This window comes from Photinus pyralis, unplaced genomic scaffold (assembly GCF_008802855.1).
Source record: "Photinus pyralis isolate 1611_PpyrPB1 unplaced genomic scaffold, Ppyr1.3 Ppyr1.4_LG10, whole genome shotgun sequence".
NCBI lineage: Eukaryota > Metazoa > Arthropoda > Insecta > Coleoptera > Lampyridae > Photinus > Photinus pyralis.
The window spans coordinates 11,521,032-11,543,223 of NW_022170250.1; the positions used below are offsets into that span (position 1 = coordinate 11,521,032).

Below are 22,192 nucleotides of genomic sequence, written 5' to 3' on the forward strand. Positions count from 1 at the left end.
GGTGGTAAAGCATCATTGGTTGCTGTGAAGAAAATATTAAGTGTGGTAAGCTAAAGGATGCCCTAGACATCATTACGTCTGCCAAAGAACCCATATCTGGTATCGATAGACACCTGAAGCTATTTAGCCATCATCACAGATGCAAATTCGCTTGTAACAAACCCAGTTACAATTACAAAAAAAGGTTTAGCCAAAACCGCCCTACCGACGTAGTTGAAATTTGAAACAGACGTTCCCTTTAATGGTCGCGAGACCTGAAACGCTTGTGGAAGCGATTCGAAAATGGCAATAAAATCGTTATTTATTGAATGAAGGAGTAGGGCGATTTGGCTGAAATTTTGTACCAATGTTCCCTCTAATGGTCCTGAAAGCTGAAATTTTGGAAACGATTGGATTGTTCTTTTAGAACTGGTATTTATTTAATAAAGTATGAGCAACAAAATTTTTATTAAGAGAAGGGCGTGAAAATTTGAGATCATTTGGCAGCTCGCGTTAAGAAGTTATTACCCAGTAATTGATTGCATGATTAAATTCAGTTGTGGACAAAATAATAGGCGATTGTTGAAGTTCCAGTTGCCCTTCTGGCTGCCATTAGCACTTCCTGTTGTAAAACTAAAAAATAGTATGTACCCCTCAAGGTAAACGCTGGCTATGGCCGTGTCACACTGTGCTTTTCACGCCTTTCTAACGTTTTTCAAAAACGTTTACCCCTTTGAATCACTTCTGTGCCCCTTCCAGAACATGCAAGTCTAAAATGCTCCTTCTGGAATACTCTTAGAGAAAGCCGCCTGAAATCTTTGTGATAGGACTGAAAAGCATCTACAGAACACTTTGAAAGCTCCCCACAGTCCTTTTAGTGTCTTCTAGAAATAATAATAATAATAATGAAAATAATAATAAGTGACATTTATTAGAATACATGAAATACAAAACGACTATCCTGAAAAATAAACATTGAAGTAGATAAGCTAAATAATTGCAAATAAAATAACAAAAAATTAATGCTACATAATCTAATGGGGCGAAGTTTAGTTCTGTGGTTGGGACATCCCAGAACTGCTCTACCATTTAACCCCACCCAAAACTAAAAAATAAAAGAATTAGTAGAGTGAAATAAACGGTATATTGATGAGAGAGAAAGACTGGGACTTTTCCGGAGCTTTGTAGGTCCTTTCGAGAGCTAAAAGTGCGTAGAAAGTTTCCGCAAAATACCCAGAAAAGATAGCTGTGAAACCTCGTTCGTTTAAAGGAGTATGACAAGAATGGCTTTCCAATAGCCTTCTATCATTTGACAGTTTCTCAAGCACTTTCCAAACGCTCCTTTAGTCACAGGGGATGCTAAATCCCCCTATGCCGTGCCTTGGATGTGCCGCTGAGTAAACAAACAAATTAGGAAAAAAGGTAACTTTACCTGTGGTCGCCCTTGCTGAACTGTTTCCATCGCTTCCATTTAATTATGCGTTTTCCTATCGAAATAAAGCCTATCAAAAGTTCGATATAGCAAATTGTACTTACCGAAATGCTCAATGTGTACTGACTCACTACAAATTAAACTCTAAAAGGGGGCCCCTATTGTGGTTCTGTTTTTTTTCTGAATTTATACCCAAATACTTTCATCCATCCCGATTTCTTTTAATCATTTGGCACTGTTGAACTGAACAATTGACAGTTTTCAAACCTCAAATTGGTGTACATATCAGCTGTCCCTTTCTATTCTATAGTAACAATGGACGCATTCCGTTCACCCATACAGGGTGTGTGCTTACTCAACGACAACATAATTTTGATTTTCCAATTTCTTTAGATTTCCCTGACGTATCTCTATGTTCTCTTGCAATATTATTTTAATTATTAGGGCTTGTTAGATTTGGTAGTTTCTTAATGCCCTTTACACAAAAACATTCATTTCTCCTTTTTCACTAATTGTTAATTTTAAGCCACTTGTCAAGCTTTTTTTTGGCCCTACCAGAGCTTACAATCGTCGAGGGAGAGAAGAAGCTTAAAGGGTCCTGGGAATAGCTAGAAAAATTCATGTGAAGCTTATTAAACGTTTCTTAGAGCATTAGGTGAGAGCACTCAAATGCTTCCAAAAGAGAGAAAAGGCTCTAGAAAAAACCTTTTAAAGTAATCAAATACTTCCTAAAACAAAATCCATCTCCAGACGATTAAAAAACGTTTCTAGTATCGCTATATACCGTCCCAACTAGCTCTGGAATGGCCCTGAAGAAGGTTCTCGGAATCTCCAGAAAGTGCACAAGGAGTATCTAAAAAGCACCTTATAAATGCATTTAAATGCCCTGAAAAACACGTACAAAATCCTAGGAAACGTTTATATGAGCTTCATATTTCCAAAATCTTGACTGAATGACCTGATTTCAAATGACGGGAACGATCTGAGGCATAGGAAATATATAGTACGAACCCAATTACTCTAAATGAAGAATTGTTACATTTTGGAGCAAATTTAAGAATCTACAGGGTATGAAGAAAGTGCAAAATCTCAGAAAAGTCACCGGAATGCGTCCATAACTGTCACCAGCTGACATCTATAATTGTGACATCTAGACAAATTTGAGGTTAGAATAGTGTCAATACTTCAAAATCATTAAAAAAAAAGTGCATAGAGGAAAGTATTTCGGGTATAAATTCAAACAGAAAGGCAGTAGGAGCCCCCTTTTAGCTTTTAATGTGTTGTGGGTACACAATGAACATTTCGGTAAGTACGATTTGCTATGTCGAACTTATGATAGACTTATTTCGATAGGTAAACACATAGTTTGTTGGTATCATAAATGGAAGCGATGGAAACAGTTCAGCAAGAGCCATCACAGGTAAATTTACCTTTTACCCTAATTTGTTTATTCCACTGCACATCACAGGAGTGGCAAAAGGGGCGTAGCATCCCTTGTCAAATTTGACCTTGTATCATTGGTTCTTCTTCTAAAGTGTTGCCTAGAGCTTTATGTCCGCTACCAAAGCTTCTATGTCTTTTTGGAAATAACTATGAAAAGGATGCTTGTAAAAGGAGTTAGAAGAGAGTTCCGAAGTGTTTGGAAAGCGCTTGAGAAACTGGCACGATAGAAGTCTAATGGAAAGCCATCCTTGTCACGCTATTTTAATTGAATGAGATTTCACAACAATCTTTTCTGGGCATTACACAAAAACCTTTACACTCTCAAAAGGATTTACAAGGTCTGGGGAAGATTTAAACGTATTTTTAATGGCATTTTTGCATAATTACCTTTTGAGCAAAATTTTATTTGGACCATGTGTTTTATTTCTCTTGCTCTTCCCTCAATATGTATGATTTATTTCATTTCACTAATTCTACTTTTTAGTTTTAGATTACGTAACATTAATTTTTTGTTATTTTATGGGCAATTATTTAGCTTATTATCTACTTACTTCAATGTTTATTTTCTAGGATAGTTTTTTTTTGTATCTCGCACATTAATTTAATAAATGTCACTTATTATTATCTTCATTATTATTTCTAGAACACTAAAAGAACGGTGGTGAGCTTTCAAAATGTTTTGTAGGTGCTTTTTAGTCGTATCCGAAAGATTCCAAAACGTTTTAGGCGACGTTTTCGAGAGCATTCTAGAAGGAGCATTTTAGATTTGCATATTGGGGAGGGGGTGTAAGAAGTAATGTAATGGGTTTGTAAAAACTGCTGTCAGACGGGCGTGGAAAACAAAATGCTCTCGAGAGTCCTGTGGGTACTTCCCTCAGCATTCAAATGTTTTTCAGAGCAATGAAATGTGTTTGGAGCCTTAGATGATCTTTCCAGAGTTTGTATCTGGTTGCGTGGGTCTTTTTCATCACCCCTTTCGAGGTCCTTTTCAGAGATTTATAGGCTGGTCTACTTTGGATAGCTCTGTGATGTAGGTAGTAGTGATATACCTATCCAAACACTTAATGGGGGTTGATTTATGACAAGAAAAATTTGGAACGTTGTGCCCACATAAAACGCAAATTTATGAAATACTCCCAACAGTATCAAAATCGATACGTTACCTGAATTATACCTTTAAATCAATACTATAGTTACTGTCAAATACAGGTACCTAATAATACAACGTCTGCTTTATGATGCAAACGTTATAGGCTACAATTAAACTCAACTCTCTGGAAAGCGATAAAGACTCATGGTAAACTTATAATTGTTTTTTATAGGCCATGGACAAGACCAAGGCCCTTCAACTTGTACTCCTTCGATGCCTTACGCATGGCGCCTACGACTTTAGCACGAACGGCGACGACCTCATACTGGAGACCTCTGAGGAAACTGTCGTAATTCACTTCCATCTTGTTTCGGAACCCAAGCCTTTGCAGCACGACGACTTGGACTTGGCACGAGCCGTCGGTGCGAGTGCTAAGTATTTTATATTTACTAACTGCCCGGTAGATCAGCTTAATGTTAAGGATCGCGCGGTCGACAAATTCGGGTTTCTCAACCTGACGAACATACGCGAGCTCGCGACCGAACATTTTTATGTCGATCGGATTCCTTCCGACCTCAACCCAAGTATTACCGAAGCTCTGCAAGAGTTCACTAGTCAGCGCGGCATAAGCCGTTTCTTCTCCCAGTTGATACTAAATCGATTTCATTCGTACTTAAAACTCACCCGAGGCTTTACGCGGAGTGATATTAAGTTAGCTTTACTAGAATTATTCATCGCTAGGTATAAGGTGGATTTGTCCTACGACACGCGGATCAGTTACAGCGAGCTTTGGGCGGATATCACTCGCGATTCGCCTTTGATTGCGGTCGAGTCCGAGTTTGCTAGTGAGACGTTTTTGAAGTCGCACACCGCGGGAGTCATCGCTAAGTTTGGAGATTCGTCCGAGATCGCCTATCGCAACCTGTGGGTGTCGGGGGAGGTGGCGCTCTTATTGTCGACGCCCAGCTCGAAGGACCACCTGAATGTTGTCAACATTCTCAAGGCGTTTTCGGCCGGTGTGAAAGTGACGGTGCTGACCGTTTCCGGCCACGAGAGCGTGTTGTGCTTGAACGAGGAGCAGTCCAGTGGGTTACTGAAATGCGAGGCCAACTTGCAAGGGAAGTCGACGTTTCGGCTCGGGGAGTTCATGGAAGAGCTGACTTCATTGAAGGCCAGCGATGCCATTCGGGTGATTACCAACAATTTAATCGTCGATTATTGCTACAAGAAACCTCCGGAGTATTTCATCGAGAGATCTTGTACCAAAGTTATTATTCGGCTCGATGCCGTCGCCAGTTTGGTGGAGGAGACCTTCGTCGTGAAAGACGAGGTGGACGGTGTCAATGTCTCACTGGGCACTGTGGAGGGTTTGTCGAATTTGGTCATTGTAAAAGAGAGCCCGGTGGATGCGTTAACAGGAGCGAGAGAGACTGGTCGCCCCGTTCACCTTCTGGTGTCGTGTGGTGAGAACTGGCTCGAGTGGAGAAGTTCTTGGGGGTGTACTGACGGTATTAAAAAATTTGATATTTCGCAAGAGTTGAGATTGGAGGGTAATGTTGCGCAGTTGGCTAGGGACCGCGAGTGCACGGTGCGACTGCTTGCCATGGAGGCGTCGATGGGTAAGTCGACGGTTTTGGATCATTTGGCACTTTCCATGACAGATCGATGGGTTCTTGGCGTGGATTTAAACAGGTACCTGTCCGAAGACTATCGCAAAATTGACCTGGTGGATTTGTACCGGTTTTGCACACAGGACAGCTCCGAATTGGCGCAGCTTTTGTTTGGGAAATTCGCCGACGCGAAGAACGTAGAGGTGCTCTTTGATAATTACGATCAGGCGATTTTGAATCATTCAGACAAAGCGCTCGAGTTGCTTACGTCTTTGCAGCAGAAGAACGTGGGCCTTTGGATAATAGCAAGTGGTAAAAATGCTGGGAAATTGGAGAAGCAGCTCGCTACGATTGCGATACCGCTGAATTCATTTAACATAAGAAATTCACGCGATTTTTTCGTAAGATACTTCGGCATGTTTGCAGGGTCGCAGAAGGCTGAAGTGAACACGTTCGTTGAGACGCTGTTGCGTATGCTTCGGAGGGAGATCGATGCCTTTCTCGATTCTCCCTTGTATCTAACCCTCATCGCCAACATTTACATGGACGACTTCAAGCACTTTGTTTTGACTGGTGGGTTGAGGCTCGAAGATAACTTTCAGTTGATCAACTTTTTGGAAACCTTCACCACAGCGTACGTCAATTACTTAACAGACAAATACGATCTTTGTGACAACAAATTTTTCTCGCATCGTCTTCCGATATTGGCCCTACGCGCTGTCTTCGACCCAAGCGATTTATTGTACTACTTGAAGGAGGATGCACTGGCCGAATTTGCGAAGGAAGGGATTGTCGAGTGCGAATTGCCTCATGCGATTATGGCCCAGTTTTTGTCTGCGAAGTGGATGTACCAGAACTTATCGAGCAGGCGCATTTTGGTCAGGGCTTTAAATAAGAGGCGATTTTCCGATTTGGATCGCTATCGGGGCACCTTTACAATTTTCGATCTTATGTTAGCTAGAGATCTTCCTCTGCACACTATGCTCATCCGAAGCAAACTGAAATACAATCCGGCCGAAACCTACGATTCTGCCGCAACTGATTTAGGGGGACGAAATGCGGTGCACATGGCCGCACTGTACGGTGTATGTCATCCCAGAACGAACATCGTGCGCGGCATCGATCTCAACGACCATCTGGTCACTATCGTTACGTTAGCCGATCGGAGTGTAATCGAGGCGGATGATACGCTGTTGGGATATTCCGCTTTGGATTACGCCCTAAGCAGTGGGTGCCTGGCCGTTGCCAACGCCATATGCGAAAAGTCCCCGCAATTGGTCGGACGGATTCACATGGTCCCTACGCAGGTGGAAAGTTACATCGCGTACTGCGTTCAAATTGATCACTACGCGCATCTGTACAAATCCTTGCTTAAATACCTGATTTGGCACAAAGTCGCTACTAGTCAACTGAGAAATAACATGGAAGCTTATGCGTTCTCAGCTCAACTGCAACTGGACGAGCTGACCCAGCAGACTGTTGAGACCTACATCCAGGGTTTAGAAGTTACATCCTTGAGCCATCTCATGGAGAAGCTGGAGTTGAAGAGAGAGAACTCGCGGTATTTCACCAATCTGCACCTGGCCGCCGCCTTCGGATCCAAACGAAACATACTCGACCTGTTGAAAGAGGGCGCTAAAATCTATAACCTAGGCAGTCGATCGTACACGCCGCTTCATGCCGCAGTAAATCACTACCGAGCGGACAACGTCGACGTTCTTCTCGCGGCGAGGGCTAAGATCAACGTGATCGACCCCTTCGGAAACACAGCTTTACACCTGGCGTGCGCGAGGCGTAATCCCCAAATGGTCACGAAACTCATGCGACGAGGCACCGACATCAGCATACAAAACGACGCAGGCGACACTCCGTTTCACCACGCGCTGAAGCACAGCTGTGAGCCGAGCGCCGAACTGTTCCTTCCCGACAAATACTACTCGCTCTTCTTCTCGCCCCAGACCAGTATATCGCGCGATCACTGTCTGGACGTCGACTTACAGAACAAGACTGGTGACACGCCTCTGCTGCTCGCCTTGAAGCACGACTGCGGCGGAATCGTGCGCGAGCTCTTGGAGTACCACGCCGACGTCCACGCGATCAACCAGTCAGGCAATTCATGTCTGCATTACGCCGCAGAGGTCGACGATTACAAGACCGCCTTAGAACTGATCTACTATCGCGTCAACCTCAACGGCGTTAACAGCGAAGGCCAAACTCCTCTGCTGATCGCACTTAAATCCCTCCACGTGCGCATCGCCAGGCTTCTGCTTTCGAAAGGCGCCCACGTTGACGGTTGCGATCGCCTGGGCATGACCTGTCTACATTACGCCGCCCAAACAGGACTCATTGGTCTGGTCGACGCCATTTTGGATAGGGGAGTCGAAGTTAATCGGCGGAGTAACGAGGGCGAGACTCCCCTGAGTCTCGCTCTCACGCGAAAGAGTGTCGATATCGTACTGCTGCTGTTGAAGAGAGGCGCTGATCCGAACATTCCCGATGGTAACGGCTGCAACGGATTGCATCGCGCCATCGAGTGGAAGCTGATGAGTACGGTGAACGCGTTGGTTGAGCACGGGTGCGAGATGGACCATCGAGATAATGATGGCGATGCTCCATTGTTTACAGCCTTACGTCTTGATGCGGTCGGTATCGTCAAGCTCTTGCTGGCGAGAGGTGCCGATGCAAGTGTGACCAATGGGAGCGGTGCCACGTGTCTACACGTTGCCACATCATATGCTACACTGATGGAAGACTTCCTCAAGATGGGGTTGGATGTGAATGCGGTGGATGGTAATGGTAATACGCCACTGATCATCGCGTCGCAAGAGCGTCGTACTGCAGTAATGAACCTACTGATCGCGAATGGGGCCGACATCCTCGCCGAAAGTAGGGAGGGGTTTACTGCGCTTCACCACGCTGCTCATTACGGATTAACTGACCAGATTGTCGATCTGCTCAACCGAGGAGCTGACATCAACAAAAAATCGCTAGCGGGCGAGACTCCATTGTCACTGCACATCCGCGACTGGTACCTGGAGGCGAACACGACGAAGTTGCTTCTCAATCGAGGCGCCGAGATAGACGCGATCGACTTGGAAACCGGTAACTCTCTGCTACATTCCGCCACAGATAAGGGCCCGCCTGGAGTGGTACGCGCTCTGTTGAAGGCCTCTGATGATCTCAGTGCGCGAAATAACGACGGGGAGACCGCGCTGCACCTCGCTATTGAACGCGAGCACTTGGAGATTACGAAGCTTTTGCTTGCGAAGGGAGCAGATGCTAATAGCCGCAATAACGGCAATGATACTTGCCTGCATAGCGCTGTAGCTACTGAGAGCAGCGAGATGGTTATGGCTTTGCTCCAATACGGGGCCAAGACGGACGCGACCGATGGTGGTGGCGAAACTCCCGTGAGCAAAGCGCAGACGCTGGGATATTCCGCCATTGTGAACCTGTTATTGAAAACAGCCGAAAAGACTAACGTGGGGCTGGTGTCCGCCGTTACCAAAGGAGAAGTGTACACGGTTAGGAAACTTATCGAGGGAGGTGGTGATATCAACATGCGAGACGAGAGTGGCAATACACCGCTTCTGCTCGCGCTCATCGACCGCAATGTGGCGATTTCTGATTTTCTTTTGTCGAAAGGGGCGGATGTCACCGCGCGAAACAGTGACGGTTACACAGCTTTACATTACGCAGCCGACCTTGGAGATATGCAAATTGTTCGGGAAGTTCTCCGAGGGGGCTGTGATATTGATGCGGTTAACACTGCTAGTGATTCTGCTTTGTTACGGGCTATGGCCAGACCTTATCCAAACATCGCACAACTACTTCTCGAACGCAACGCGAAAGTCGAGCTACCTCCGCACAATGGGAAAGGATCGTGTCTTCACGTGGCTTGCGCGTATGGCTCCGAAGACCTTGCTGCGCGACTACTCAACGTGGGTCTCGACGCCGACAAGTTCGGAGATGTAGGAATGACGCCGTTGATTCATTCGTTGGCGAGCCGTCATCGACGGATCGCTCTAACTCTGATCGAGCGTGGCGTCGACCTCAACGTTATGACCGATTACGGAGACTCCGCTCTTTCATGGGCCGTCAGTCACCAGTACTGTGATATCATCACCCTATTAATAGAGAAAGGGGTGCTGATGGATTACTGCGACGAAAACATGGGTTCCCCATTAAAAACCGCGATCGCCAACGAAAAACGGGAGGCCGTTAAACTGCTACTCTCCCGTGGATGTAACGTTCACCTGGGGAACGCATCGGAAGGATACCCCTTGCACGCCGCGGCAGCTGGCGACTTGCACGATTTCGTCTCGACTATCATAGATAACGGCTTCGATGTCGACAAGAAAACCATCTCCGAAAGAAGCGCACTCTTCATTGCAGCCGATAGGGGCAAATACGCTACCACAATGGCCCTGATCTCAAACGGGGCCTCCTTAGATATCTACAGTAATAACTTCTCGTCAATCCTCTGCCTGGCGGCCAAAAACGGATGGGAAGAAATGGTCGAAGATCTCATAAAAAACGGAGCGGACATTCATCACCGAAACAACGATAACGAGACCCCCCTACTTCTTGCACTATGCGAATCGAGGGTTAACGTCGTGAAATTGCTGTTCAAGGCGATACTCGCGCACGACCTCAAGGACGGTGAACTTAACTACCTTCACCGGGCGGCGGAATTCGGCGACAACCAAATCGTGTCCGATCTCCTGAAGAAGGGTTTCGAGATCAATAAGCGGAACGACTACGGTGAAACTCCCCTACTGCTTGCGTTTCATCACGAAAAATTGAGCACCGCCAAGCTTTTGCTCGCGAAGGGAGCGGATCGTAACGTCGTCAGTTACGGAGAAGCCCTACCCTGTTTCCACGCCTTCGCCCGTTTCGGCTGGGACGATATGGTTCGGAGTATGTTGGAGGAGGGTGTCGACGTCAACGCCAAATCACACCAGGGCTGCACCCCGTTGCACGTTGCCACCCAAAACGAAAACTTCTCTACCATCGCGGTTTTGCTAGCACATGGGGCTGATCCGACCGTACCGAGCGCCAACGACGAAACGCCACTGGAGCAGTGCGTCCGCAATCACTGCAAGCGAACCCTCAAAGCTTTCCTGGAGAAAATCGACGCGAGTAAAAGCCAAAAGTGCGTGAATTATGCCGCGTTCTTAGCAGTTGATAGTAACCACTCAGACCTGCTGGATGCCTTTATCGATTTCGGTGTTGACAATCACGAAAACTCTTACGGAGAGAGCACGCTCTCGAACGCCATAAAGAACGGGTACCACAATATATTACGGCATCTGCTGGACAGAAACGGAAACATTGACGACCTGAACTCGTCGGGTGAAAGTCTTTTAATGATCGCCGCGAAATCTGGCGACGTCGACATGGTAAAGTTGCTCCTGGAGCGAGGCGCCGATGTCACCCTGGCTAATTATGAAGGGGAGACGTATCTACATCTCGCCGCCTGCGACACCGAGGAAATGCTCACCTTGTTTCTGGACGGTGGCAACCTGGAGGCGAAGAACCTGTCGGGACTGACGCCTCTAATGCTGGCACTGAAATTGTCATTCACGCATTCGGCTCGGTTGTTGATTTCATGGGGTGCCGATATACACACCGAAGACTTCATGGGCAACACTTGTCTGCACAATGCCGCCAGGGCTGGAGACCACGAAATGGTCGGGCTTCTTTTGGAAAGCGGGCTCGATATGCTCCGGAGGAATGCCGAAGGTGACGATTGCTTAGACATGGCCATCAACAACGGTTCGCTAAGTGTCGCGAAGCTGCTGATCGCCCACGGGGCGGACCCTAACCAGGCGAACCGCTACGGCGAGACTTGCCTGTTAAAAGCCATCGAGGCGGACAGCGAACTCGTCGCCGACTTTCTTGCGAGAGAAGTCGACGTTAATTGCCAGGGAAACGACGGTCACACCCCATTCACCCAGGCCCTCGAGAGGTGCAATACAGACCACGCGAAATTGTTGCTGGCGAAAAACGCCGACGTTAGCGTGCGAAACCGTCAAGGCTCGAACTTGCACTACGCCATCACGCAAGGTGTCGACATCGTCGACGCGTTACTTGATCTTGGCGTGGACGAGGAGGATGAGCAGGGCAACACTCCGCTGCTTCTCGCCGTTAAAACCGGCGCGCTCGAGACTGCCAAGCTCCTTCTGGAGAAAGGCGCAGATGTGCGCGTCAAAAACAACGAGTACAACACCTGCCTGCATTACGCGACCGATCACTCTGATGTAGAGCTTCTGCAAATGTTCCTCGGGAAAGGCATCGACGTAAACTGCAGCAACGTACTCGGCGAGACTCCCCTTCTTAAAGCATTAAAAGGTGAGAAATTAGATCACGCTAAAATACTACTCGGTGAAGGTGCCGATTGTAGCGTCGTCGACAATGAGAACGGCTCCTGTCTGGTGTACTGTGCCCAGTTTGGCTTCGAAGAACTGCTCGCCGATTTCATTTCGAAAGGGCACGACGTTAACCTAGCATACTCCGAAGGCAGCCCGCTTCAGATGGCCTTCAAGGGAAAACACGCAGGCGCAGTCAAATTGTTGCTAGCAAATGGGGCCGACATCCACTCCTGCACTTCTTATTACGAAACCTGGGTGGACCAAGTCATCGCGCTTGAAGACGTTGAAATAGTGCGAACGATACTCGCGCAAGGGATCGACGTAAACGTCCGATTATCACGAAACGAACCCCTACTGATTACGGCCCTGAAAGAGAAGTGCAGGGCTATGGTCGATTTTTTAATCGCGGCAGGGGCAAGTGTTCGCTTGGTCAGCTACGTCACGGGAGAATCCTGTTTGCACCACGCGGTACGTGCAGGTTACGAGGACATCGTGGGCGATCTCCTGGATGAAGGTCTCGACATCGACCGGGAAAATAACCAGCGCGAAACTCCGCTACGCGTCGCTTTAGTCGACGGCAATTGCGCTATGGCAAAGTTGCTGCTGTCACGCGGCGCTTCGGTCGAGGAGGGCAACTTTCGCGACTCCTACCTTCACCAAGCGGTCAAGCTGGGTGACGACTCTCTGGTTCTCGACCTGATAATTAATGGATGCGAGCTAAACGCGCTCAACGCCGACGGCCGTACTCCGTTAACTCTCGCGGTGTTGGCCCCCAACGTCGCCATGGTAAATCTGCTCCTAGAGCAGGGGGCCGATTTCGCCGTGAGAGATAAGGCGGACCGTAATTTGTTGTACGCCGCGAAGAGTGTCGATGTCAAAGAACTTGTTGATAAGTTTGTTAGTCTCGGACTTGCAGATGAGGAGTTCGAAAATATTGTGTTGTAATTGCTCTGTAATAATTTAATTTGTAAAATTGTTTTAAATCTATCTATTTTTGCTAATGTGACTAATTAGGTTTGATCAATGGATGAGATTTATGCACCAAACGCTTTTTTATTGTTGTTAATTTTGTTTTTAAATAAATAAATATGAAAGTTATTACATTACCTGATCTAATGGGAGACAATCGATACAAATTGTGCACATTGGGGGTTCTAAAGACTTGGAAATAGTTATTTATTATACAATACGATAATACCAGCCCCTACCGGCCTGTGTGATATCGCACGTCAATCTTCAGCATTATACTGGCGCAATGTTAAATATATAAAATTGAAAAAAAAACTGCATCGACCGGGAATCGAACCCTAGTCGCTCGCGTGTCAGCTACAACAATTTGAAAAACAACGACCACTTCGGCTAGCACGGCTGTGAGAAGCTTTAGATTAGTCTAAAAAACGTGTACAAAGCTTTCTTGCACTTGGCACAGTCTCCAAGTGATTTTCAGAGGTGCCTGAGGAGTCCGAGTTTTCAAAAAGCATCTGTACCATCTTCTGAGCTAAAGGAGGAGAGAAAGCTGTGCATATAATGCTATGTAAGGTCTTTCGAAAGGCGTCTCTAGCCTTCCAGCGCCCTCTGTCAAGCTGCCATGTGTCGGCGCCCCAGCTAGTTGGAGATATAGGGGTTTGTAATGAGCTTGAAAGTTTTGGCGGTTCTAAAAAAAGGTATAGAACGTTCGGCAAAGAACCTATAAGGCGGGCGGGCAAGGAAAACCCCTACAGCGCTTTGAAAAATTGCAAAATGTTTTTCCAGAATTATGACTGTTTCCGACAGAGTGTAAAATGCTCAAAGGGTACTAGAAGACTCTGAAAGGGGTGCAAAGATTAAAGTACCTCCCTTCCAAGGATTGCTCATACACTTTCACGAGCTTTTGAAATTTTCCCTGAGTCTAGAAAGAGAGCGAACTTCTTGCATGCAACGTATAGGTGACAACTATAATCGCACCATCAGCAAAAAAGGACAAATGCCATTGGTTCTTTGGTGCATAAAACGTCAACCTTTGTTAAAGTACCGTTATGACAAGAAATGCATTTGTGCAAAGTACCAATTAAGTTTAAATGCCCGTTCACCTAAAAAGAGATGGAAGCGATATTGAAAGTCCATTGTCGATTGCTTTTCCGGAAAAGAAATCGTTAAGGTTTCACCTACGAGACGTCGTTGCGTAACAGCCGAATTGAATTATCATCAAAAATCCGTAGTCCATCGGAAGATTCCCCCAACACATCCGATACGAAAAACCAGGTCACCATCTCGCCAGTTCGCTCCACTTTTGCGGATTATATCTTCAACTTTCTACCCGTCCGCATTGCAAAACGTTAATGAGATGTTACGAAATTGCAAATTAGAAAGGGCCCATTAGTACCTCACCATCCAGCAGCCCCACCAAGCCACTTTCTTCTTCTTCGCTCCGTTGCCCAATTCCAAGGAAATCGCGTGGTACACTTCGAGACTTGAAGTCGGCAGTTTTTCGCAGTAGGCAGTGATCTCGTTTCGTGGCGGAAATGGAGCGAAAAATCGTACCGAAACTGAGGCATCCCTTCCTGAACGGGCTGAAGGAACTTCCCGAAGGGAGGACGAAGGATTTGAAGGAGATCAGGTCGTGGTATGTACGTACTCACTTACTTATTCAGATTTTACGCGAAAAGAAAGCGATTTAATTGCGGCCCATTTTCTTTTTACGAAAAGGCGACCTTGGCTAGAATTTTGTTTCTGTTTAGATAATATCATTTGGGGCGAAAGTTATTTATAACTGATAAGACTTGCATAGTTGACCTAGAATGAGGAAACCTTGCATATGTTTTCTCTCGCGTATTTGACCCGAGGCAAAGGTCCGAGGGAAGTAAAAGTGAATAGAATTAAAACAGCAAATCGAAAACAAAAAATCTTTTCTTGGCTGCGCCTTTTGGCGAAATTGAGATACCCTCTACTTCAAAGTTGACCCTGTGCCAAGGGCTGTTTTTTGTCCTAGAGATCGATGCCAATGCTTCCGGGCGGTTTTTCGCCTCAAAAAATCAAAAGTAATGATTATTTTAAATTAGGGGGTGGTCTCATATTATGGTAGCCATTATCATTGACTACGTCACTTTTGTAAAAAAATCGTCCTTGAGTTCGTACCAGGCAAGATAAGCGGAAAAATTGTCGCAATTTCCGCGTAACATTTAAAAACCAAATGCGCATTATAAACCTTATTAGGTACTTGTAGGGCGATTTCTTTGAAATGGTGGCACTGCCTGTAGAAACAAATGAACCAATGCGCATGACTGAAGCGCAAACATGCGCAGAACAAATATACGTCGACGTCAAAATCAAAGTGTGCGCATGCGCAGCAAAAACCTAACCTTTAAAATTTTGACGTTAGGCAGCCATTTTTTAAAATTAAAGATACGGACACACTAATACAATAAAGATGAATACATGCCAAAATCCGGGAGCGCGTATTTCTCCAAAAAGGGGAAATACATCCTAAAAATAAGAAGCGTCAAAATTAAAGCTTAAAGCTAGAATCAACTTACTTGACCTTACACTCCTACACATAAAAGTGAAATTAGCGTCTAAAACTGAGCACGTATATTTCTCCTGGATGGAAGACTTGTTATAATTTCCTGGCACAAATTTATCGGTTCGTAATGGCTTTATTAGGGTCACAGACACGTAAAAAGCCACTGTTTGATCGATAGGTACCTTTCATATGTTCTCCTGATACCTACAAACCTCTTTTTGAAAGGGGTCACAGAAACGCAGTGAGATGTAAAATTTATTGCCAGACGCCTTTCCACGTGTTAACGCTAACTGGGCCCAAATTGCTACGAAAATGGTCGTATTAGGATCACCGCATTTTTATTTAAGAATTTGTTGTATCAAGAGAGAGACAAGGAAGTGAAGCAGGTATTGCTCTCCTGTTACAATTTTCTGTTTCAAAAACAGCTGAACTAGGATCACGGAAATGGTACAACGAGTTAACCAGGATCACAAAAAAGTAAGACTGAGTACCATTATTGACAGACGCTTAATCATTTGTTATGTTCTCTTGGTCCAAGCTTCTATTTTAAAAATCGCAGAATCAAGATCATAGAAACGCAAGAATGAAGAAAATTTATTCACATGTACCTTTTCATCGATTACGTATCTCCTGATCACTTAAGAATAGTTACATCAGGATCACGAGTCAAATTTTATCATGCACCTTCTCATCTACTGTGTATCTCCTGATACAAATTTGTCTTTTACGGATAAGTAGTTACATCAGGAGCACAGAAACGCAGAAGTGTAAAATTTATCCTCTTCTACTTCACATATAAAAAAGGGGCAGGTTCCATAAAAAAAATTCAAAGAATTGCAGGTCCCATAAAAAAGGGAAGATCGATTTAAAGAGAGGGACAGGTTCCACTTAAAAAATAACAAAAACGGGCAGGTTCCATTTTTAAAAAAGGGCAGATGGCAATTCAAAAATACAAAAAAGCAGGAGGCATTGATCCCATTTGAAAAACCAGAAGAGCAGGTGATTTGTAACTCAAATACTTTCACAAGTATTTAGTATTCGAATACTTCGCAAAGTATTTGAATACTTTGAGAAGTATTCGAATACTTCGCATAGTATTTGAATACTTAAACTTCCTTTTTTTTACCAAAAATCGACTGCACCAAAATTTCTCGGGAAAATACTTTTTCTTATTAATTTTGGTGCGTAGAATCCAAAACAATTCGTACTTTTTTCGATCAGACTTCTCAATCAAAAGTTATAGATTAGAAACCAATTTCGAAAGAAAAAAACAATTCGTACTTTTTCGATCAGACTTCTCAATCAAAAGTTATAGATTAGAAACCAATTTCGAAAGAAAATTCAAAGGGCTGTAACTTTTGATAGATAGATCCATTTTTTTAAAAAACCCAAAAGAGGGGTCAATGGAAAAATCAAATGAAGGGGGCAGTGGTTCCATTAAAAACTCAAAGATCAGAGAACAACGATCCTACTCACCCCAATGGTCCCATTTCAAAAAAGCAAAAGAGGCGACAGTGATCCCATTAAAAAACCAGATCCCGCTCATCCCAATGATCCCATTTAAAAAAACAAAAAGAGCAGGGAACAAACATTCAACCCATCCCAATGATCCCATTAAAAAAAACATTAAAAAACAAAAGAGCAGGCCGGGACAAAGTTCCCATCCATCCCATTTAAAAAAAACAAAAGAGAAGGGATATTGAGATGGGTGCGATGTTTGTCCATTCCAATAATCCTATTTCAAAAAACCCAAATTTCATTTTAAAAAACAAAAGAGCAGGAGACAAAGATCTCCCCCCCCCCCATACCAAAGACACAATTAAAAAAAAACAAAATGGCGGGGGACAATGATCTTATTTAAAAATGCAGGTGACAAACATCCCACCCATACAAAAAAATTCAAGAGGATACAATGATCCCATTAAAAAACAAAAAGAGTAGGGAACAAAGATTCCACTCATCCCAATGATACCATTTTTTTAAAAACTCAAAAGAGGGATCACTGTTGATCCCATTAAAAAAACAAGAGAGCAGGCCGGAGCAAAGATCCCACCCATCTCCCCAATGAACTTATTTTTAAAAAAAACCAAAGAAGCGGGAGACAAAGATCCCACTCATCCCAATGATCCCATTTAAAAAATTAAATGAAGGGAGTTCCATTAAAAAATCAAAGATCAGGGAACAACGATCCCTTTCACCCCAAGGTACCATCCATTCCAATGATCCCATTTTTAAAAAACCAAAAGAGCAGGTGTCCATTTTTCTCATAAAGGTGAATAGGTTAAAACTCGAAATTACGCATACACAGAAGGTGCTTTTTGTTAGTCAAATTTATTGCAATTTTGACATTTTACCATGAGCAAATGGAAGAAACCCAGGCGCCATGCTTCTTATTAACGGAAATACCAGCTACCTGATCAAATTCAAGCGTAGACCTGCGCAGAATAATTTTTGACAGTGTGCTTTGTCCCTAAAAAACAAAATACAAAGTACAAAATCAAGTACGCTTAGTTTTCATAAAAGTAAAATAGGTGCATAACAAAATCCAAGCGTGCGCATGCGCAGAATCACATCTATGATTATATTGGAACTTGACATCTATTGGTCTGTTAATAAACTTGTTGATGAGGAAATTTATATGATAGTTTGACATAGCACCCCCCTCTTGCCTCATAATGTGCCAAAAACCTTATGGTATACTGCAGTAGCGGACATCTTGTTTTTTGAGTTGGCAGCCATTTTGTTGCAACATCACAATGGCGGCGATCTCTCAGTATTATAAATAAAGGACAAAACCGTGCATCAAATGACGTTACTGTTTTATTTATTTTAGGATGGAAACTCAACCCCACCTCCCGCACATATCAGACGAGTACATCTACCTTTTCCTGCACTCCTGCTTCTACGACCAGGAGAAGACGAGACAGACGATCGAGAACTACTTCACGATCAGAGCGAATACTCCGAGCCTCTTCGCCGATCGAAACGTGTACTCGGATAGCATGGAATTCGTAACGAAGCTAGCGTAAGTTGTTTCCGTTACTTGGCCCCTTCTGCGTTCCGGTCGTCCGAGAGGTCCGAACACCAGCAGAGGGCGCGTCTCGTGTGCAGTTTTCTTCGGTTGTTCTTCCCGAGCCATTGCATGTCGGCGTGATGGCTGCACGAGCTGTCGCACTGGAACGGAAACTTAGACAAGTGCGCGACGCGCGTCTTGGGAGCGGGCGGCTGCGGGGAGGGCGTCACCAGGTCGTCAAGGGTCACGGAGTCGAGTTTGGGGGTCAGCTTTAGGATCATGCGTTTTTCTTCGCGGTCTAGCGGCGCAACCGTGGAAGGCTGTGGATCCACCTCGTCCTCCAGCTGCCTCTTGGACAATATGACGAAACTGTCAACCTCTTCTTCGTTTATTGTCTCCGTCGACTTGTACAGCTTCTGAATCAACGGATCGACGCGTGGTTTATCGGTCAACTTCCTCGGTTCGCGAGGTTTCTGGCCATGCTTGGACGCGTTCGGCTGCTCCAAGCTGTTCGGATTTAATAAATCTATGGTAGTCTGTGCTCGTGGTCTATCGGGCACCAGCTTGCCGTACTTGTTCGCCTCGAGCTTGGCCAAATTGAGCTTCCGCTGTAAATTTTCAAAATTGCGATTGTGCGTCGGTATCATGTGCCGGCCGCCGCATGTGCTGCACGTCTGGTAGCTTTTACCGGTCGCGACTGCGGACGAAGTTTCCCCCACCGACCTCGGCGTTTGCTTGAGGACCAGCACCTTCTTCGGTTCGTCCTCCTCCTTGCGGCATGTGTCACAGAGGTGCTCCTCGGCGTCGGGAGCGTGGGTCGTCTTCCAAAATTTCAACTTGTTAAAGAATCGCTGCAACGTGCTATACTGGCAACTTCCCGTGGACACCTTGAAAGCAACCTTCTTGTTGCTCAGTCTAATGATGGCGGACGTTGATCTCTCTTCCCCGCCAGCGGAAGGTTTTCGTGCACCACGAGGTAGCGACCTCGCACGACTTTTTTCGATCTCCAGGTGACGACAGCACGATCCGATGGGTTCCAGGTAGGTCCATGAGTGCGAGTTTCTCAAAATTTGTAAGCTGGTGTTCGGCTGAAATGGACCATCCCTTTAAAATCATCCCGAACGTGATCTCCCACTTACCGTCGGTGATAGTTTGAGAATGTTGTGAAATACGTGCATGTTCTACTGCGAATTTTGAGTTTTTTTTTGACATATCGTTGCCTTCTTGATTTGTAGATGCTCGTTTAAGTTGCCAACGAAGACGCCGGAGGGGTACACGGTCGTCATGTACATCCCACGCGAGCGGGAGAACTGCGAGTACGTCTTCAGCGATGCGATCAAGGGATTCTGCATATACAACGACAGCATCATATCGGAAGATGGCCTGGTCGAGGGGTAAGCGAAAGGAGTCTCCCCAATTACCAAATTAATGCCTCTCCTTCCAGGTACGTAGTAATACTCGACATAAAAAACATGAAACTGGGACACCTGGTACGAATCACACTTCCTGCGCTGAGGGCCTTCATGACTTACATACAGGAAGCCCACCCCGTCCGTCTCAAAGCGATCCACGTGACCAATACCAACGCATTTATAAAGCAGTTCATGCGTCTCATCGCCCCTATGATACGTTCCGAGCTAATCGGACTGTTGCGGTTTCATCGCGGGAGTATACCCGAGGGAATGGCGTTGGAGATGTTCCCGAAGGATCTGGGCGGCGAGGCCCCCACCACGGAGGAGCTCAGCCTCGAGGTTGTTAAGCTCAAGGAGAAATACCACGAGTGGATGATCGAAACGGAGTATTTCGTCGCCGACGAATCGAAACGCGCGAGGAAGGGCACGTGGTGGTCACTCTTCTCGGGAAGCAATGAGATAGTGCCAAACAGTGACGATCGCCAGATCGGGGGAAAGGACCAGAATGCACTTAGAGAGCTTGAAGTCGACTAGTTTCCAAATAATCACCTTAATTGTAAAGCAACTGTAAAGGACAACATCGAGAGTTACGTTTATATAAATAGTTTTAAGTGACTTTGATTACCTTAAACTGAAACAGAAAATGAATTCCCTAGCACCCACCCTAGTGTGATGTTCACTCCCAGGTAGTTCACCTTTTTACTAAGATCGATGATGGCGCCTCCCATAGCGGCTGTCGTTATGTTGGGCTTCCTCATTTCGGTAAAAGGCACCACCAGAGTTTTGAAGGGATTAATGCTTAGGCTGTACATCACCTCTGGGCGATGTCCAGAGCCTTTTGCAATTGCTCATCGCGTTTCCCAGAAATTACTATGGAAGTATGGACACGTTCCTTGTTGGCTTGTAACTTAGTTTTTGTGGGGCAACTCCTCTCATACGCATTAAGTAAGTGGGAGACTTTGCAGATCATTTCAGATTCTTGTTTGTGCTGATCCCCTGCTACGTGGCGTGCGTCGGCATCGCGGCCCATGACCACTGGCCAGTTTGATGTTCATCCGCTTGCAGTACTCCACGGGAGTCTTTACTTCTCCTGTATCAGGAGAATATAATGTGCGAGGAGATTGAAGGTTAGGATAAAATATTAGTGAGGTTAGGTTAGAGTGATAGGTTAGGTGAAAAATTATGTATCGGGAGAATCTGATGTGCGAGGAGGTGATTGAAGGTTATGTTAAAGTATGAGTAAGGTTAGAGTGCTAGTTAGGTTAGGTGAAAAATCTTGTATCAGGAGAATATAATGAACGAGGAGATTGAAGGTTAGAATAAAGTATAAGTGAGGGTAGGTTAGAGTGCTGGTTAGGTTAGATGAGAAATCCTGTATCGGGAGAATATAATGAACGAGTAATATGATTGAAGGACCTAACCTAGCTACACTCTAACCTAACCTCACTAATACCTTAACCTAATTTTTAATCACCTCCTCGTACATTATATTTTCCTGATACGAGATTTATCACCTAACCTAAGTAGCACTCTAACCTCACCCATACTTTAACATAACCTTCAATCACCTCCTCGCACATCATATTTTCCTGATACAAGATTTCTCAGCTAACCTAACTAGCACTCTTACCTAACCTCACTAATACTTTAACATAACCCCAATCACCTCCTCACGCATCATATTCTCCTGATACAAGATTTCTCACCTAATATGGTGCCTTTTTGTCTCTCTTCTTCGTTGGTCACTGGTGCTGGCTTTTGGACTTTGGGTGCCTGGTGCTCCTCTGGTGGTCCTCTCTGGCGGTCCTTTGGAAGTGGCACTACTAGCGCTTGCTAGATTCTTTAGACTTGATTGCTATTTGTCCAAACATGAAACTTAGTTCTTAGGCCTTTTTGCTCCAGGCATCTTAGCGAGGGTCGGTCCACTGTTATCCCTTGCTCTCTCTCCAGCACTCGCCATTCCTTAGTGTTTTAAGCGGGGTTCTGCTTCGGCAACAAACCAAGGATACGCTCCGTGCTCTCGTTGGTGCTTTCTGGAACGGAAGTGCTTAAGCTGTAGTGAGGTCCACCTCCGAGTACCTCCCATGCAGTATCCCTAACCATTTTACCCTATATAGCCTGTTTACAGGTTGTGGAGGGTCCTGTGAAACCGTACCCCCACTTAGACCTGTCGTCTCCCTGCGCGGCTGCTTCCTTGTCTGGGCAGCTTCGGGTGTTATATCGTCGGACCGGGACCTTCTCTTCCCTTTGTCCAAGTTACCTTGTTCTGTCGGCGGTACGTGCGGTCGGACGGCTTGCTCAGCTGCTTATGCGTTTCTACACCGCCAGCCAATGGTACCG

General features: G+C 45.3%; 3 protein-coding genes and 1 long non-coding RNA gene across 5 annotated transcripts; 2 read left to right on the plus strand and 2 right to left on the minus strand.

Moving 5' to 3' along the window:
• Window positions 1–891: 891 nt before the first annotated feature.
• On the minus strand, window positions 892–1,701 carry LOC116161786. The gene is made up of 3 exons (XR_004143428.1): window positions 1,516–1,701; window positions 1,412–1,466; window positions 892–1,084 (listed from the first exon to the last, which is right to left on the minus strand). It is a non-coding gene; the product is annotated as an uncharacterized LOC116161786 (long non-coding RNA).
• An 852-nt stretch (window positions 1,702–2,553) lies between these two features.
• Window positions 2,554–13,029, plus strand: LOC116160961. Its single transcript, XM_031474113.1, has 3 exons — window positions 2,554–2,716; window positions 2,765–2,831; window positions 4,177–13,029. The coding sequence occupies exons 2-3, from the start codon at window positions 2,793–2,795 to the stop codon at window positions 12,871–12,873; spliced, it is 8,736 nt and encodes a 2,911-aa protein (XP_031329973.1). The 5' UTR covers window positions 2,554–2,716; window positions 2,765–2,792; the 3' UTR covers window positions 12,874–13,029.
• Window positions 13,030–13,525: 496 nt separating this feature from the next.
• On the plus strand, window positions 13,526–20,412 carry LOC116160963. 2 transcript variants are annotated; one of them, XM_031474116.1, is made up of 4 exons: window positions 13,526–14,530; window positions 18,261–18,452; window positions 19,676–19,834; window positions 19,885–20,412. In XM_031474116.1, exons 1-4 carry the CDS (start codon window positions 14,430–14,432, stop codon window positions 20,384–20,386), a joined length of 954 nt encoding a protein of 317 aa, XP_031329976.1. In that variant the 5' UTR covers window positions 13,526–14,429; the 3' UTR covers window positions 20,387–20,412. The 2 variants fall into 2 exon arrangements, with proteins under 2 accessions (XP_031329976.1, XP_031329977.1); XM_031474117.1 differs by having other exon boundaries at window positions 14,487–14,534.
• Window positions 18,235–19,704, minus strand: LOC116160962. Its single transcript, XM_031474115.1, has 2 exons — window positions 19,580–19,704; window positions 18,235–19,528 (listed from the first exon to the last, which is right to left on the minus strand). Exons 1-2 carry the CDS (start codon window positions 19,616–19,618, stop codon window positions 18,467–18,469), a joined length of 1,101 nt encoding a protein of 366 aa, XP_031329975.1. The 5' UTR covers window positions 19,619–19,704; the 3' UTR covers window positions 18,235–18,466.
• Window positions 20,413–22,192: the final 1,780 nt, after the last annotated feature.

Bases quoted from the DNA above. Each gene is read 5' to 3' on its own strand.
- LOC116160961 (XM_031474113.1), top strand. From the start codon at position 2,793: ATGGAAGCGATGGAAACAGTTCAGCAAGAGCCATCACAG. The intron at 2,832-4,176 runs GTAAATTTACCT...TGTTTTTTATAG, and splicing joins TTCAGCAAGAGCCATCACAG to GCCATGGACAAGACCAAGGC.
- LOC116160963 (XM_031474116.1), top strand. From the start codon at position 14,430: ATGGAGCGAAAAATCGTACCGAAACTGAGGCATCCCTTCCTGAACGGG. The intron at 18,453-19,675 runs GTAAGTTGTTTC...CTTGATTTGTAG, and splicing joins GAATTCGTAACGAAGCTAGC to ATGCTCGTTTAAGTTGCCAA. The intron at 19,835-19,884 runs GTAAGCGAAAGG...CTCTCCTTCCAG, and splicing joins GAAGATGGCCTGGTCGAGGG to GTACGTAGTAATACTCGACA.
- LOC116160962 (XM_031474115.1), bottom strand. From the start codon at position 19,618: ATGCACGTATTTCACAACATTCTCAAACTATCACCGACG. The intron at 19,529-19,579 runs GTAAGTGGGAGA...GGTCCATTTCAG, and splicing joins TTCTCAAACTATCACCGACG to CCGAACACCAGCTTACAAAT.